Here is a 15,901-nt window from a genome sequence, read left to right on the forward strand (position 1 = left end):
GGTCAGGAGGTTCCTGGCAGACCCTGAGTGAGTGTGCCCTTGGCACCGGGCTAACTGGCCAGTGGGGCCAGGAAGAGGTAGGACTCGAGGACTCCAGACATATAAACCTCTCTGGGTACGTCTTCCTCATCTTGTTGGGAGGATTAAGTGAAATCTGTCTCTAAGTGGGTAGTGTGGTACCCAGAACACAATCTGTCTCCCTTTGGAAAGTACCTCCCTTGACAAAAGGCAACTTTGCACAACTAGATAAGTGTATGGGGTCACTAGCCTCTCCTCAACCTACCCAATTTTAACTGGAACCTCAAATGGAACCTCAGTATCATAAAAAAAAACAGTAGTTGAAACTACACCTACCATTTCTTGTCTCTTCCCCGTTCATGTTTTCCCAACTGTGTTCAGAGGAGAGAAGATGCCCTGGACAAGTAAGTTTGGGAATCCTTGCTGCAGGACTTCTCAGAGCCTTTAAAACACTAATCTTCATCTTCAGGAATCACCAGGAGGAAAATAGCTGACGCAGCTACTTGAAGCTTTCTTTCACAAGAGCATCTTGCAGAATACAGTATAAGAAAGGCTGCAAGCCCTTTCAAGGGTCCCAGACTGGGAGGAGGGGATCGTGCCCCATGCATGAGAACACTCAGGTCACTTTTTAAATAGACCTGTAACTTTCTTTTTGTGGCCAGCAAAACTCTGCATACCATGAATGAAGCCGGTTCTGCTAATCCATAACAAAACCCAACCCAAATGATTTGGCTCAATTGGGACTCAATACCTCCAGGTGTCTTGTCAAAGAAAAGCTCCACCACTCTATAAGCAGCTTATCTCATCAGCTTTGCAGAAAGCAAAACCCTCATGATCAATATATTGCAGAGTCATGTCTACAGTTTATGCTGTATGAAAAGTTATTTTTCCTAACCATGGCTGGTCTATTCCACATAATGCATTATGCTTTCTCCCTTGGCCCTGTTTTAAATTTTAAGCACAACTCTTAATTCATTCTTGCAATTATTCTGAAGGTGGAAAAATGAAAGGGGGGAGAAAAACGGCAAGCAAACAGGATGACTTCAGCTCCGTTATTTTCAAAGGCAATCCGCCCAGTTAAAACACACAGTTGGCCACCAAGGCCAGGATGACAGAGAAATACAGATATATATAAATATATAGGTTTTGTATGTGGCGGCAGTTTGAATTAAAACTTCTTCAATGCAGATGAGAAACAATCGTTAACTGGGAATAAATGACAAAGCATTTTTGATCCCAACATCTGTCCCCAGGGTATGGCTCTGCATCCCCACCTGGGGTCTGGAACAGGGGAGAATGTCATATGGACACAAAGACATTGGATCAAAAGGCTGTATCTTCTGGAAGCAAAATGGTAAACACTGTATAATATCATGGTATCGAATGTAAAATCTGCACAAATTTAGGACATAAACCCAACCCTTATAGGAGAAAATGTTCACCCACCCAAGTCCCAGAGGATCTTTCACTGGAAGGATGAGAAGCCCTTGTAAGTACAGTCAGGTCAGGTTCAAAGACTCGGACAGGCCACCTGGGCTGAGCCAGCCCACTGGGCAAGCTGGCTTTCAAAAAAGGCCCCACCCACTGGACACCCCAGCCTGCTCCCCAAGAATCTCTCCAGTCCCCAGGGTCCCTAAGACACTGAGATGGGGCTGGGAAAACAAACCCATTTGCTTCCTCCTGCAGGAAACGTCTTGAGGCTGAGGACCCCCTCCCCCTGCCCCCAACATAGGAGAGTGGGATAGCAGCCTGCTGTTTTGCCGTTGGTCAAGGTGGTATAATGTCTCACTCCAGGGCGTGAGCTCTCAGGTCTGACTCCCCACTTAGTGCTCCTTTATAAGCACCTGTCTCTCCTCCACTCTTTGTTTTGTTCAGGCTCATAACCTAATATGTGTTCCTGGCAAGTCACTTCCCCTTTGGGCGCTGTTTCCTCACCTGCAGATGAGAGGGCTGGACCAGATGAGAATTCCAAGACCTTCGTAGCCCACTTACCTTAGGAACCCATGACTCTATTAAATCAACCCCAAAGCCAAGGCACCCCAAATAGCGCTCTGATCAGTATTTGTGGTCGGTGATGAAACCGAGCTTACTGTTCACTGAGATGCCTTTCATGAGCCTCAGGTGATGAAAACTTCACCATATGGCTGTGCACTGCCCAGAAGTGACCAGTCCCTGGACACAGAGCCCTGACATCCAGCCCCCGCTTTGCTGCATGGGAGTAAGGAAAGACCCCTTTTCTAAATGGTCAGTCCAGGCCCCCCCGCCCCTTGCTACGGGTAACCACAAAACTAGAATCCATAATCCTTGACCCAGAACCCAGAACCTCAGCCACGGGGCCCACGTCCCGTCTCCTGTTCACACACCTCGCCCTCGAGGTGGACACAGATCCAGTGGCAAAGGGCTAAACGCATGAAGGCTGCCATTTTGAAAATCCTGGCACTCCTGCTGGGGAGCGGGGTAGGGGAAACATATCAGGCCCTAAAGATTTCAAAGAATAGGGCTGCTGTTAAATGTGTTAATACACTTTGACCCAGCAAATTCCACTTCTAGGAATGCACTCACGCACTCAACTGCAGCAAGGTTTATAACAGCAAGACGTGGAAACACCCTGAATGGCTGACAAGTGGGGACAGGTTCAATGAATTTATGATATGACCACACGATGCAGCCACGACCGGCGATGGTGTATATCTGTGGGTACTGGTGCAGACAGAAGACATTTACAAGGCAACGAGCACGCTGCGCTCCACGAATACATTCATGTACTTTTTTTTTCTTTTTTTTTTTAATTTGCCCGTGCCGGGTCTTAGCTGCAGCTAGATGTGGGATCTAGCTCCCTGACCAGGGATGGAACCTGGTTCCCCTGCATTGGGAGCATGGAGTCTTATCCACTAGACCACCAGGGAAGTCCCCGGCCATCTACATTTGTATGCAAATACAGAGGATAAAAACACTAGAAGAATTTATATAGCCAAATGTTAACAAGAATTAACTCTGAGAGGTGGCATTATGGGTGGTTTTTATTTTTATTCAACTGAATTTTCTTTTTAATAGCGAGCACATATCATTATGTGTATTTTAAGATATTTTAATACAACTGGAAAGTTAAAGAACGTAGCGCTTACCAGAGGAATTGCGCATAGACGATAAGGCAGGTATCCATTAAAACAATTATGAGTAAGATGATCTCTAGGCAGCTTCTCATTTCTCAGAATGAGACCAACACAGAGCGATTGCATCACAGTTCGCCGACAGAGACCCATCTTTGAGGATGTGCTGGCCTGCACTTTAGGGAAGCGGCCCCCAGCCCGAGCTCAGAGGCTGCACAGCCTGGCGTGGCCACCAGAAGGCCCGGTCATCTGGAACTGAGCCACCAAGTGGTCCTGGGCCAGCCCTTTTTGTTACCGGCCGCTTCCTTGGGCTCAGCCGTCACAACCCTGACCAGAAACCGTCCCCTCCACTGTGGTTTCTAGAAGCTGTTGCGAAGTTCAGAACATGAGTACCGAAGACCAGTCAATGCAGGTTGCACCACCTGCTAACTCAGTCTCTCAATCCCTCTGAGCCGCAATGTCCTTAACCGCAGAATGGGGAGAAAACCTCACAGGGTCCACGTGAGGGTTAAATGGGGAACATATGCCAAAAGCCTAGCACAGAACAGGCGACCGAGAGGGTTCCTCGTTCCACGTCTGCCCTCGCTATGCTCGAAGGGCCTTCCCATGACCCCGAATGCACCTCTACTCAGCTTTCCCTTTGAACTGAATGTAGAAAAAGATTCCAATCAGCCTATTCTGAAAGGATGTTCTTTTTAAAAAGCATAGCTGAGAGAGACTTGGTCACAGGCATTGTTACTTCCCACCACCAGCACAACCACTGCAGACACTGCCACCAAGGACCAGGGCCTTCGCCGTCCCTCTCGGGACCACAGAGGCCAGGCAGGTCCAGAATACTTGCGGTGGGGAATGCGGCTTTCCTGGATTTTGAGCTAACCTGGCGTGGAAGGAGGCATTCCCATCACTGTCCCCAGGCAGCAAACCAGAGGCCTCCTGGCACTCAGGCTAACCTGGGCTGCAGATCTGATAAGGCCTCCCTCCAGCGCCCCGCAGGCCTCCCCAGTCTTGGGAACTACAGGTCCCTCTCCAGACTGCCTCCGAGGATCACCGGTGGCAAGTTTCACCAGGAAAAAAATTGCCAAGGCGAAAGCAGACACCAAGGGAAACAGTGCCCCAGCTCTGGCTCCCTCCGGGGACAGCTGGAGTGAAAGCCTTCAGCAGGAGGTTAAAACTACGGGGTAGAGCAAAAGCAGAGAAAAGCCCCACTCTGAGGCAGGGGCTGGGTGGGGAGAGGGAACCCAGGCTCCACTCTCATTTCTGCCAGGGGCGTGTGACGTGGGACAAGTCGCCAGCAAGACTCTGGGAGTATTTCCCAGAAAAGCAGGAGTTGGACTGGACGACCGTCCGGTCATATTCCCAATTCCAAACCGCTCTCAGCAGGCCGTGGTACTGGAGTCACTACTGTTTGCCTGTCTGCCTCCCCCATTGGACTGAAAGCCTCCCCAAACACCAGGAAAGCATCCTACCTACCTCAGAATCCTTGCCAGGGTGGTGGCAGTGAGCAGCTCATCAGGCAAATCAGTAATAACTGCAGGTTTGTTGAGTGAATGCACGTCCACACACGCCCCGAGTACTTGCTCTGTAAGCACCCATGGCACCCCTCTCCTCTCCCAGCACTTCCACCATCCAGGTGCTCCGAGGGGCAGGGGAGAGGACCACAGGGAGAGCTCAGGCCCTCCACACCATAGGGCTCTGACCTCTGCCACAGCAGAGCTGAGCAAAGGTCGAGGCCCTTTGGGGACCCCTTTCTCTAGGTCAGCTTGCTTAGGAGGGACTTTTCTCCATAAGAGCACCAGATGGGAAGCCTCGGTGTGCCAAGGCCTGTCTCTGGAAAGTACCAGGAGGCTGGCAGGATAAGGCAAAGTTACAGTGCCCACAAAACGTGCATCTTCGTGAGGCACCACTGTCTCCCCACTGCCCGGCACAGACTCGGCCCCAAGAGGATGCACAAATGAGGGAATGAACTGGCGTGGGGCTCCAGGCCCAGCTTTGAGGCCAGCCGGGTATCCCTGTGTGAGCACATCTGGGGAGCGAGAACATTCCACCGTGCCTCGGTGGAGTTCTCAGGGCCTGATGGAGATAGGGCAGCAGGTTCTGCTGGGATGCAGTGGCCTCCCAACTTCTGTTTACAGATTCAGACCCTGGGTTCAGATTTTAACCCCCTCCGCTTCTCATGTCGAGAGAAAAAAATACACGTGTGATGAAGGTTGGTGGATTTCCAGGAAATCTTCGGAGACTGAGAAGGGTCCAGCACACTGACCGGCAGGTGGGAGGCAGACATTACACCCTGGCTCCTTCCACTCTTTTGGATCCAAGCTGGACCACTGCGTGGAGGAGGGAGGGGCAGCCGGACACGCTGACCCCCAGACATGATCCGACCTACAATCAGGCACCAGCAGTGGGGCCGGAGGTCTGGGACTTCCCGAGGCACCTCACTGAGGGCTTACTCAATGAGGACCAGGGTGGGCTGGAGTTCCTCAGATTCTGTAAGTCTGGCGTGCTTGCGTAAGCCAAGCCCTCTGGTCAGCCCCTTCTTCAAAAGCCAGGAATCGAATGTTGCAAGTCCTGTCTCTGGGGGCCCTGGCCTGGAATGTGAGAGGAGCCTGCAGACAGGAAAGAAAGCCAGAATGGACATCACCACTACCCTGCCTGACCTCAGCACAGGCTGCTGGGATTGGTTCCTGGCCTGTCTCACCCACCTCTAGGAAATAAGAGCAAGGTGTCAAAGTGCCTTCCCCTAAATGTGGCCTGTGGCATGAATGCATTGGACCCTCAGGAGGAAAGTTCACGGGCAGAATCTCTTGGTAGAAAGCATGCGGACTTACAGACTCACGACAAGGTTGCAGGTTTAAGTAGACTCATGCCCATTTTACAGATGGGAAAGCCTGAGATTCAGAAGTCATGGGACTTGACCAAGGTCAGACAGATAGAACCAGGACCAGATTTCCAAGCCATGGGCTTTCCGCCTGCCACACTGCCCCAAAGGTCAGGATTCTTTGAGTAATAAACTTTCCCCCTATTTTATCAGTCTGGTAAATCTGGATTTTAGAACAATTCTTAATCATGGATATTCTTACACAGTGGCGTGCATAACAAACATCTGATTCAACCCAACTGAGGCCCCTTCACTAAACCACAGAATTTAGAGCCACGAGAGCCCGCAGAGACCCACTCCAACCCCCCTGTTCAAGTAAGGAGGCTGAGGCCTAGGGAACTAGATCCTGGGGTATAAAGTCCCATTCCCCCAAACAGCCCAGGTCCTGCCTTTTCAGGGAGTAGGGTGGACCTGAACCTACAGCAGAGTGGAGAGGACAGGGAGCTGGGTACTCGTTCCCGTTCCCACTGCAAATCCCCTTTGGACCTTTGTATGGGTTTCTGGCGACCAGAGCCAATCATCCAGTAAACACTCAGAAGGGAGGCTACCAAATAAACCAGGTCAGAGACCTAAATAAGGGGATGCTCTGGAGTGTCCTGATGCCACACCTTGGTAAAAATGAGAGACTTTGGAAGGCAGGGTACAGAGAAGGCAAGGCGCCATTTCCAGAGAAAGAGCCACACTTTTTCTCCCGGGTCCAATCTGCAAACCAAGAGCACTTCAGAGCGACGCGGGGAGAATCCAAGAAAGGCCAACAGAGAACGTCCTATCATCCCAACAACATAGCGTCCAACAAGACACATGCTGCAGGACAACGACCCCTCCTCCCAGAACGAAGCCACACAGGCCCCATATTGTGTCAGTTTAAAAACTGAACTTAGCTGGGCAAACACACCCGGCTGTGTTCAAGAAACCAGTTTCTCTCGCCGCTTGGAAAACAGCAGCATGCATGCAGGAGGGACTGGGGCGGGGGGGCGGGGACGGGGGGTTGCTGGTTGGTTGGTTTTTTAAGTAAAACCCTGGTCGAAACGGCTATAGCGACTGTAACAAAAATAATAATAACCAGCGCTGATTAGATGCTTCCCATGTCCCTGGTTTTGTAGCTTTTAAGAAAATAAAACTGAAGGACAGAAGTCACTCCCAAGGGGACTTCCCTGATGGCGCAGTGGCTAAGAATCCACCTGCCAATGCAGGGGACATGGGTTCGACACCTGGTCCAGGAAGATCCCACATCCCGCAGAGTAACTAAGCCCGTGTGTCAGAACTACTGAGCCTGCGCTCTAGAGCCCACAAGTCACAACTACTGAAGCCCGTGCGCCTAGAGCCCGTGCTCCCCAACAAGAGAAGCTCCTGCAATGCGAAGCCCGAAGAGTAGCCCCCGCTCGCCACAACTAGAGAAAGCCCGCGCGCAGCAATGAGGACCCAACACAGCCAAAAATAAATTAATTAATAAAAAAGAAGTCACTCTCGAGCATTTTGGATCAAACAGGGATTCAGGCTTGTGGTGTGCACAGAGGACTGGGTCTTGTAATGACTGCCACAAATCACCCGCTGGCCCTATGATTGCTAGCAGAGGCAATCAGCAATAAGAGGGTGTGGAGGGTGTAGGATGAGGAGTTCAGGTTCTAATAAAACAAAACATCTCCAGATGTGCAGCAGGCCAGATGTGTCAGTGCAAGGTGGAAAGAGGCAGAGCAGCTACTACATGGTGCCTGGAATTTCACAGTCTTCCCAGCCTCTGGACAAAAGCAAGTTGGGAATGCACTAGTTTCCCTCTATTATGTATGGGGGAGGGGGAGACTCCCCCTTCTGAGAACCCAACAACGCTTTTGGTTGATTCTTTCAAATCCTTTTAATACTGCACTTCCCAGCTATAATTTGAGACAGTAAGGCCTGCATCTTATTTCTTCTTTACACTGGAGGCTGTCTCCACCAGAAAACCCCTTAAATACTGTCATCTTCCCATCAAAGCCTTTGGTCCTCAGCATAATTGTTCCTAAACCAAAGTCCAATAGCGGGGGGGTGGGGGGGCGGGGGGCGGGGGGGTGTCGGTGGGTAGAGCAGTGAAATGCTGTGGCAGTGCGAAAGAGAAGCACCCAACGTCTGAAAGGCAAAAATGCAGTTTCATCAAACACTGATAAGCGGCAGACAAGAACCTGGAGAAGAGCAAAGGAAGAGACAGACAAAGTCTGGGGCGTGAGGGGAAGGCAGAGAACGACGGGCCTGCGCTCACACTTCAGGGGGACCTCCTCCCGCCCAGTCACCCCGGCCCACAGCTGCTGGGCTCAGTCACCCAGGGAAAAGTCCAGCACGTGACTCAGTGGGAGAATGAGTCCTGCGGCCGAGCGAGCTAGAAATGGGGTGGGGGCGGAGGGGGGGCGACAGGGGATGTCCGTGCGCCGCCCATCCCGCCCGCGGGCTCCTCCAGCCTCCCTCCCAGGTCCCACTACGCCCCTCCCCCCAAATCCCGCCCAAGGTGAGGGGCTGGTCCCGGGTCCTCCGGCCGACGCAAAGGAGGTGACCGGGCTTAAGGATGCAACTGAGGAAGGAGTGACCTGGAGCAGCGAGGGAGGCGCTGGGGCGCTTCCCGGGCTGCCGACCCCTGCCTCCTCAGACCCAGCGCGGGCCCCCGTTTCTCCGGCGCCGCGGCCCCTTACCTCCAGGGTCCGTATCTCCTGCTGGGTGAGGTCGTTGGACACGGCGCACTTCGTGCGCAGCCCGCGCAGGCTACCGATGGAGATGTCGATGAGCTTCTGGAGCTGCCCGCACTGCTGCAGCGCCCGGCTGGCCGCGGCCCCGGCGCCCCCATCTGGGGCCGCCGCGTCCCCCCCGCCGCCGCCCTCCTTCTTCTCCCCCATCGCCGCCGCGCGCAGCGCCGCTCTATCCATGCCTCGGCATCGGGGCCGCGGGGTGGCCGAGGCGGGGAGCCCGGGGGCGCGGGCGCCTCGGAAGGGAATTCCTTAGCCGGGAGGGCTGGCCGAGGAGCGCCCCTCGACGCTGCCGGAGCCAGGACGCAAGCCCGCCGGCCGCCGAGCCCGCCTCTCCTTCCCGCCCAGCCGCGGCGGCAAAGCGAAAGCCGCGGCGACCCGACGGCTGAGGCTCCCGGAGCCTTTAAGTGGCAGCGGGGGCTGGGTCAGAGCAGCTGGGCATGCTGGGACTTGTAGTCCGCGCCGCGCACCTGCCGCCGCCCGCGCCCTCGGGGTCCCCGCCGGCTCAAGCGCCCCTAGGTCCCGGCCTTCCCTTCCGCTGTGGGCACAGGCTGTGCGGGAGCGCCCCGCCTCTGCGCCCCGGCAGTGGCTGCTCCGCGCCAGCTCCTCCCCCGGCGCCCGAAGCCTGGGGAGCCGCATCTCCCCGCCCACCCCCGCCTCCTCCCCATCCCTCCTCCGGGCTGGGGACTTCCCGCGACCCCCCGGATGGGGCGAGGTAGGAGCCGGCGGCCCGTTGGACGGGAGGGAGTTTCGCCTCCTGCAATTCCTCGACCGCAGCGGAACCCTGGAAGACGGAGACAGTGGAGGTTTCAGAATGACTGTGTGGATTTAGGGGCCGCCATCTAGTGGGAAGGGGCCTAAGGTACTTGTCCTGTAGGTGGTTCGCAAATTACTGGACTCCCGATTGTCTACGCCAGAGGAAAGGCACAGGCTTGGAAAGACGTAGGGCTTTCTTCTAGATGCTATTTACCCACCAATATAAGGGTCCCATCCCTCCGCCACCTCAACCTAGCAGGCCAGCCCAGACGCTTGGGGTGACCCCTTGATTTGTCGTGCGTTTGGGAGCGCTCTAGAGCAAACCGACGGGTTCAAACAGTCTCTACCACTGCCTAGCTGTGACTTTAGGCAAAGTTGGCTCACCTCTGAGTGTCTGAGTTTCCCCATCAGTCAAAATGGGGTGATAATAGTACCTATCTGATAGGGTTCACGTGAAGAATGAGTTAATGTGTGTACAGCACCTAGATTGATTACTGCCACGTGTAGGCACTAGGTAAAATGTTAGCAATTGTTACTATTCAACCTCAGACCTCCTAAGCATGCCTCCACACCTGAGCAGTGGGCATGGGCGAAATACTGCTCCTGGACTGGTAGTTGTCTGTGCCTTTTTGTGCCTCCTAACTCAGCATTCCATCCCCACCCCGTCCCTCACCCTCCCCTCCCACCTCCTGCCACTTCCCCTGAGCTCTATTATCTGCCTAAACTGAATAGACAAGACTCTGATCAAAGGTCCCACACATCCATACTTCCAACATCTGCCAACCAGAAGAAATCTCTCTCCTAAGCCCCTTGGCTGCAGAAGCGGCTGGCTAATTTATCTTGGTATTCTCTTCACAGAGCCAAATACAGAGCATGGCACACAGCAGGGGCTCCATAAAGCTGTGCAATCCAATTCATGAGTTCTTAAGACAGGTCCTATGCCCTGAAAGAGAAACTGTGTAACAGTGGCTCTCAAACTTGAGAGTGGATCAAAACCTCCTGGAGGGCTTGTTCATCCACGGAATGATGAACCCCACTCACAGAGGTTCCCACTCAGTAGGTTGAGGATGAGGCTGGAGAATTTGCATTCTAACAGGTTCTCAGGTGATGCTGATGCTGCTGGTCTGGGGGCTGAACTTTGAGAATCTTTGGCACAGAGAGAGGTCACAGAACAGGAGAACTATCTCGAGGGACCATCCATAACGAGGCTGCAGCCTGGTTGGTTCAGAACCTCTGTTTGTTCAGCAGCCAGGGCCGCCAGGCTTGAGAGACGGGCTCACTCTACTCAATTCACAAGAGATTTCCTGCTAGACGCCTACTCTGCAGTTACGGCAAGCTTGTAACTGGGGCCTGGTCAACACATTTTTCTGCAGGGCCACTTTACGTGGAAGCCATATCCTGCAAAGGGCCACTGCCAGCCTGTGGCATCCACACCTACCCATGCCGTTACGGCAATGGTGTCAGGGCTGGAGACTGGACAAGCCCCAGATCCCTGGCTACTCTCCCGCCAGGGCATGCAGCCGGTCCCTCTTCTGTGGACAGAGTCTTCCTTCTGGTTGGTGGAGAGCATTCAGTAAGCCGCAGCTTGCCTTCCCACTTCATCTCAGATGCACTCCAGCCTTCTCAACTGGGTTTGGGTGGGCCACCCGTTCACAGAACTGCCTCTTAGAGATACAGAAAGCGAGGATTTTAAAATAATCCCTTCGTTCATCCTTTTAACATCCCGTAAGTATTCATTAAGTGTCTACTTGAGTGGCAGGCCCTGTTTCGAGCTCTGGGAAACAGTAGTGAACAAAACAAAGATCCTTACCCTCCAGGAATTTATATTCTGGTGTGAGAAGACAGAAAATAAATAAAGAGAATGCACAGTGGGTTAGGTGGTAACAGGTGCTGTGCACAGCATAAAGCCTGGAAGGGGACCGGGAGGGTGACGTTTCAGAGCTGTTTTAGAGACTGGGGTTCTCAGCGTGGTCTCTGAATCACTGTATGACCTTGGGCAAGTCTGCTAACTCATAGCCCTGGTCCTCATTTGCAAGACGGAGATCATACGTTGTGAGGATGAACAGAGGTAGTTATGCAAATGATGGTCACAAAGTAAGGGTTCCACATACTTATTTTTATTTATTCAGTCAATAAGTTCATCATAAATTCCTTCCCCGCCTTCCAGAGTGAGTCTCCTCTAGTGAGATGACTTCATCTCTCAGGTGATGATTCTTAGGTTTGGCTTCAGCTCTTGAGACTTCTTCTGTGACACCCTCAGTATAGAAAGTTCGCCTCTTCCCTCCTCCCTCCCCTCTGCTTCAGGCACCTCCGTTAGCATCACTCTAAGTTTCCCCAGCTTGGACTCCCCTACCTGCATCTCAACACCCCAGCAGCCATACAAGCACATTCATGAACAGACCCACAAACATGAGAAACCAAGTTTTTATTCGCGTGAAACAAATGTGAGAATGAAGACAGGTGACTAACAAGTTAACAGGTAGCAATACAAATATATTGCCAAAATAAATTCACAGAATGATAAGTGCCATGAAGGGGGAGAAGAGCAAATAGTGATAGCAAATTCCCAGGGGATGAGGTGCTTCATTAGATGAAGTGGTCCAAGAAGGACTGTCTAACTGATCATTGAACTAAGATCTAAATAAAGAAAAGGAGCCGGCCATCTGGAGCTCTCGGAAAGGGGCATTCTAGGCAATGGGAACACCACGTGCAAAGGCCCTGAGGCAGGAGCAAGTTGGCACACTCCAGGAACAGAATGAAGGCCGGCCGGTGTTGCTACAGCGTGATGCAAGAGAAAAAACAGGGGTTGGAGATGACGTGGGAATGCTGGGCAGAGGCCAGATAAATTAGGACGTGGACAGGAAGTTTGGATTTTTCTCTAAGTCTTTGTTAGTCCTAATGTGGTCCAAGATTGCTGCGTCGCCCGGGAGCTTGTTAGAAATGCAGTCTCAAGCCCCACCCCATATCAACTGAATCGCAACCTGGATTTTAGCAAGATCTCCACGTAACTTGAATGTATTTTAAATTTTTGGAAGCATAGCTCTCTAAGTACATGGAAAGAAAACCACATTCCTTGCAAAGTGTTTTAAAAGATTCCTCTGGGGAGTTCCCCGGTGGCCTAGTGATTGGGATTTCCCTGCCGTGGCCCGGGTTTAATCCCTGGTTGGGGAACTAAGATCCCGCAAGCCCTCGGTGCAGCCAAAAGAAATAAAAGATTCCTCTGGCCAACACAAGGAGAGTGGATATGGTGAAGAGGCAGGGTCAGAAGCAGAGATGCTAGATTTGAGACTGCTGCAGGGGCCCAGGTGAGGTGCAGGGGGAGGAGGGGGGATGGAGGACACGTTTTGGAGACAGAGTCAACAGCACAAGCCGATGGGCTGAATGTGAAAGGAGGAAAGAAATCATTTCGGCCGGCACTGAAGGATGGGAGGAGCCCTACCCTTCTGTCAGGTGCGGCCACACCCTCACGTGCCACGCCCACTCTCCCTTCCCACCTCTACCCACAACTCAGGACTCAGGCAGTATTGTCTTAGAACCTAGAACAGTGCAGGGGGAACTTTGGATTCCTGGATTTCACCTTCAGTCAAATTGTCCAGGGAATTTGTGGAGTTGCCCTGGAGAGATGAACTCTGTTATTACATACTCCTGTGCTCTTATTCATTCATTCATTCAGCAACTATTTACTGAGCCCCCAATATGTGTTCAGCACTGTGCCAGACTCTGGGAATAGAGCAATAAACAGTACGTCCCTTTATCGGTTATAAAAGGACTTTGACTTGAGCTCATAGTAGCCTGTGTTATCTTCCTAAGGCCTGTCCCATGTTGGTCCCCATGGGCTGCTGATGACCTCAGAGCAAAGTATGAATTCCTGAAAGAAGTCCTATGAGGTCCTTTATTCCCAGGCCCTACAGACCTCTCCAAGCCCATCTGCTACCCAAGGCTTTTTCGAGTCAATGTCCCCCAACTTAAGAATCTGATGAAAATAAAATTGTCTCTCCAGAAAAGAGTAATGCAAGGGGACTTCCCTGGTGGTCCAGTGGTAAAGAATCCACCTTCCGATGCAGGGGACGTGGGTTCGATCCCTGACCAGGGAACTGAGATCCCACATGCTGCGGGGCAACTAAGCCTGCGCGCCACAACTACAGAGCCCATGCAACACAACTAGAGAGAAGCCAGCGTGCCGCAACGAAAGATCCAGCATGCCACAACAAAGATCCCTTGCAACTAAGACCCGAAGCAGCCAAAAGTAAAAATAAATAAATAATTTTTTTAAAAAAATGAGTGACACACGTCTACTCACAATTGTGATACAACTTCAGGAGGTTTGTGGGTCCCCCTAAGCGTATCCTTGAACCCCTGGGCTGCAGACGAGGTTAGAAACCCTGCTCAACTGCTGATACTTGCTGCCTTTACTCAATAATCTTGGGTCACACCGTGGAGAGTCATGTCACCGTGCCTTTGCTCAGGCTGGTACTAGTGCCCACAGTCCTTTCTCTCCATCTCCCCAGATACATTTCTGTTCATTGTGTAGATCTAGCTCACATGCCCCGCCACCCCTCTCCCACAACAGGAGCAATCTTTCTAACTTCCGGATTCCCACCGAACTTTGCAACTTCACTTATCTTTGGTTCTTTCTCTGCCTGTTTCCCTGACTGGATAATGAGCCTTCTTGGGCTCAAATAGACTCTATATGACCTTGGGCAAGTTTTTCACCTCCCTGAGCTTTTATTTCCTCTTCTGCAAAGATGAGGATAATAATCTCTCCCTCCAAGGTGGCTGAGAGGGGTAGGTGAAATAAAGCAGATAGGCCTGGCACACAGCGGTGCTTCATATGTGTTCGAATAAACAAAGGATGGATTGCATTTTACAGGTGAAGAAACCAGGGCCTCTGTTGAGGGATACCGACCCCTGTGGTCTTAGGTGCTCATTCTAGGATACATCACCACCACCTGCGCCGTGTGGTCAGAACCAGCTCTGGGTCAGGTCACAGGAAGGAGCCAAGTTGACAAATGGCCGTCTCAGCCCTGAAACTGAAGACACCCAAGTTGTCATGGGCTTTTCAGGCCACCTGGCAGGAGAGGGCTGTTCCGGGAGATGCAGGGAGAAACCAGTCCAGGGAAGGCCCCGAGGTGATGTGGGTGCCCTCCTGGCCCCCAGTTACCTTGTCCAAGCCATTTATCCTCCTCTGCTTCCAATCCTTGTCCTTCTGAAGCCATCAGGGTCCACTGTGTGCTCCCCCACCTTGTGGCTTCTTGTACCAAAATCTCCCCATCACTTTAGGTCTTCTGTTGTGGGCCCCAGCTTCCTCTCCACCCCTATGTTTCAGCATAGCCCCCATCCATTTCCATGATCACCTTTTCCACTATCACCTGCTCATGGCCTTCCTTCCCCCTTACCCCATGCAGATTCCACACTCTACCACGACTATTGCTCCCCAGAGAACCCCCTCCATAAACTGCCCTTCCCTTCCCACCATACGCACCTGGCCAAGTCCCAGCCCTCGTAAAGCCCCACCCTCCACTTTCTCCAGGCCTGTGCCAGAGCAGCTGACGGGTGCTGGGGAAAAGCACACAGCCTTGCTGACGGCTGCGCTTTAAATTCATGACCACAAACCTCAAATTGGCGCTCTTCATGCCTGGCAAGCCTACCAGCCTTTCCTAGAAAGTTCATTTTCCTGTTCTCAGAGGTGGCTATTCCATGCTTTCCTCTGTCTCCACAAACCACCCTGCGCTCCTCGATGGATGTACTTGGTTCATCCTTCCTTGAGAAGCTAGAAGCCATCAGACCGAATCTACCAGCCCCTCTGCCCTGTGCCTATGCTCCCTGCCTCTCCTCCTGTAACCAGTCTAAGGCCAACCACCTTCTGCTTGGACTCTGCATCCATCGCCTCCAGCAGGCCTGTGGCCTCCACTCCAGGAAGTATACTGCTTTTCTCTGCATTAGCGTCGTCTCCCTTTCTGCCCTGTTATTCTCTTTTGTACACAGACATGTTCTAGTAACTGACTTCATGAAAGACAGAGAGAGCAGGAGAGGGAGGGAGAGAGAGGTAGGGAAGAAAGGAGGGAAGGAAGGGAGGGAAGGAGGGAGGGAGAGCGGGAGGTGGGGGGAGGGAGGGAGGTGGGGGGAGGGAGGTGGGGGGAGGGAGGTGGAGGAAGGGAGGGAAAGCACACCTCTGCTTCAGTTAGGGTTCTAGCAGGGAAACAGAATTCACGTAGATGATTCAACCGACCTCAATGAAAGGGCTACTTGCAAAGTTAAGGGAAAAAACAAGGATATTGGGTACCCAGAGACAAGCCAAGCTCGGTAGGGGTGATAACTCTTAGCTCAGAAAGGACCAAGGGAAGAAATAGTGTTCTGAGAGCCATGGGGGAGGGGCAGCCCAGAAGGACCTGCAGGCACAGGGGACAGAACTCCTGCCCGGAGACCAGGTGCGG

At 52.5% G+C, this 15,901-nt stretch overlaps 1 protein-coding gene across 3 annotated transcripts in view; it reads right to left on the bottom strand.

The window, feature by feature from the left end:
- Positions 1-9,110, bottom strand: part of KSR1 (kinase suppressor of ras 1) — a 148,818-nt gene extending 139,708 nt beyond the window's left edge. For all 3 annotated transcript variants that reach the window (XM_029211440.1, XM_029211438.1, XM_029211439.1), the window contains exon 1: positions 8,661-9,110. In XM_029211440.1, coding sequence (XP_029067273.1) covers positions 8,661-8,891 — 231 coding nt within the window. In that variant the 5' untranslated portion in view covers positions 8,892-9,110. The remainder of the gene's footprint in view (positions 1-8,660) is intronic.
- Positions 9,111-15,901: the final 6,791 nt, after the last annotated feature.

This window comes from Monodon monoceros, unplaced genomic scaffold (genome assembly GCF_005190385.1).
Source record: "Monodon monoceros isolate NGI ecotype Baffin Bay Population unplaced genomic scaffold, NGI_Narwhal_1 Super_Scaffold_9, whole genome shotgun sequence".
Lineage (NCBI taxonomy): Eukaryota > Metazoa > Chordata > Mammalia > Artiodactyla > Monodontidae > Monodon > Monodon monoceros.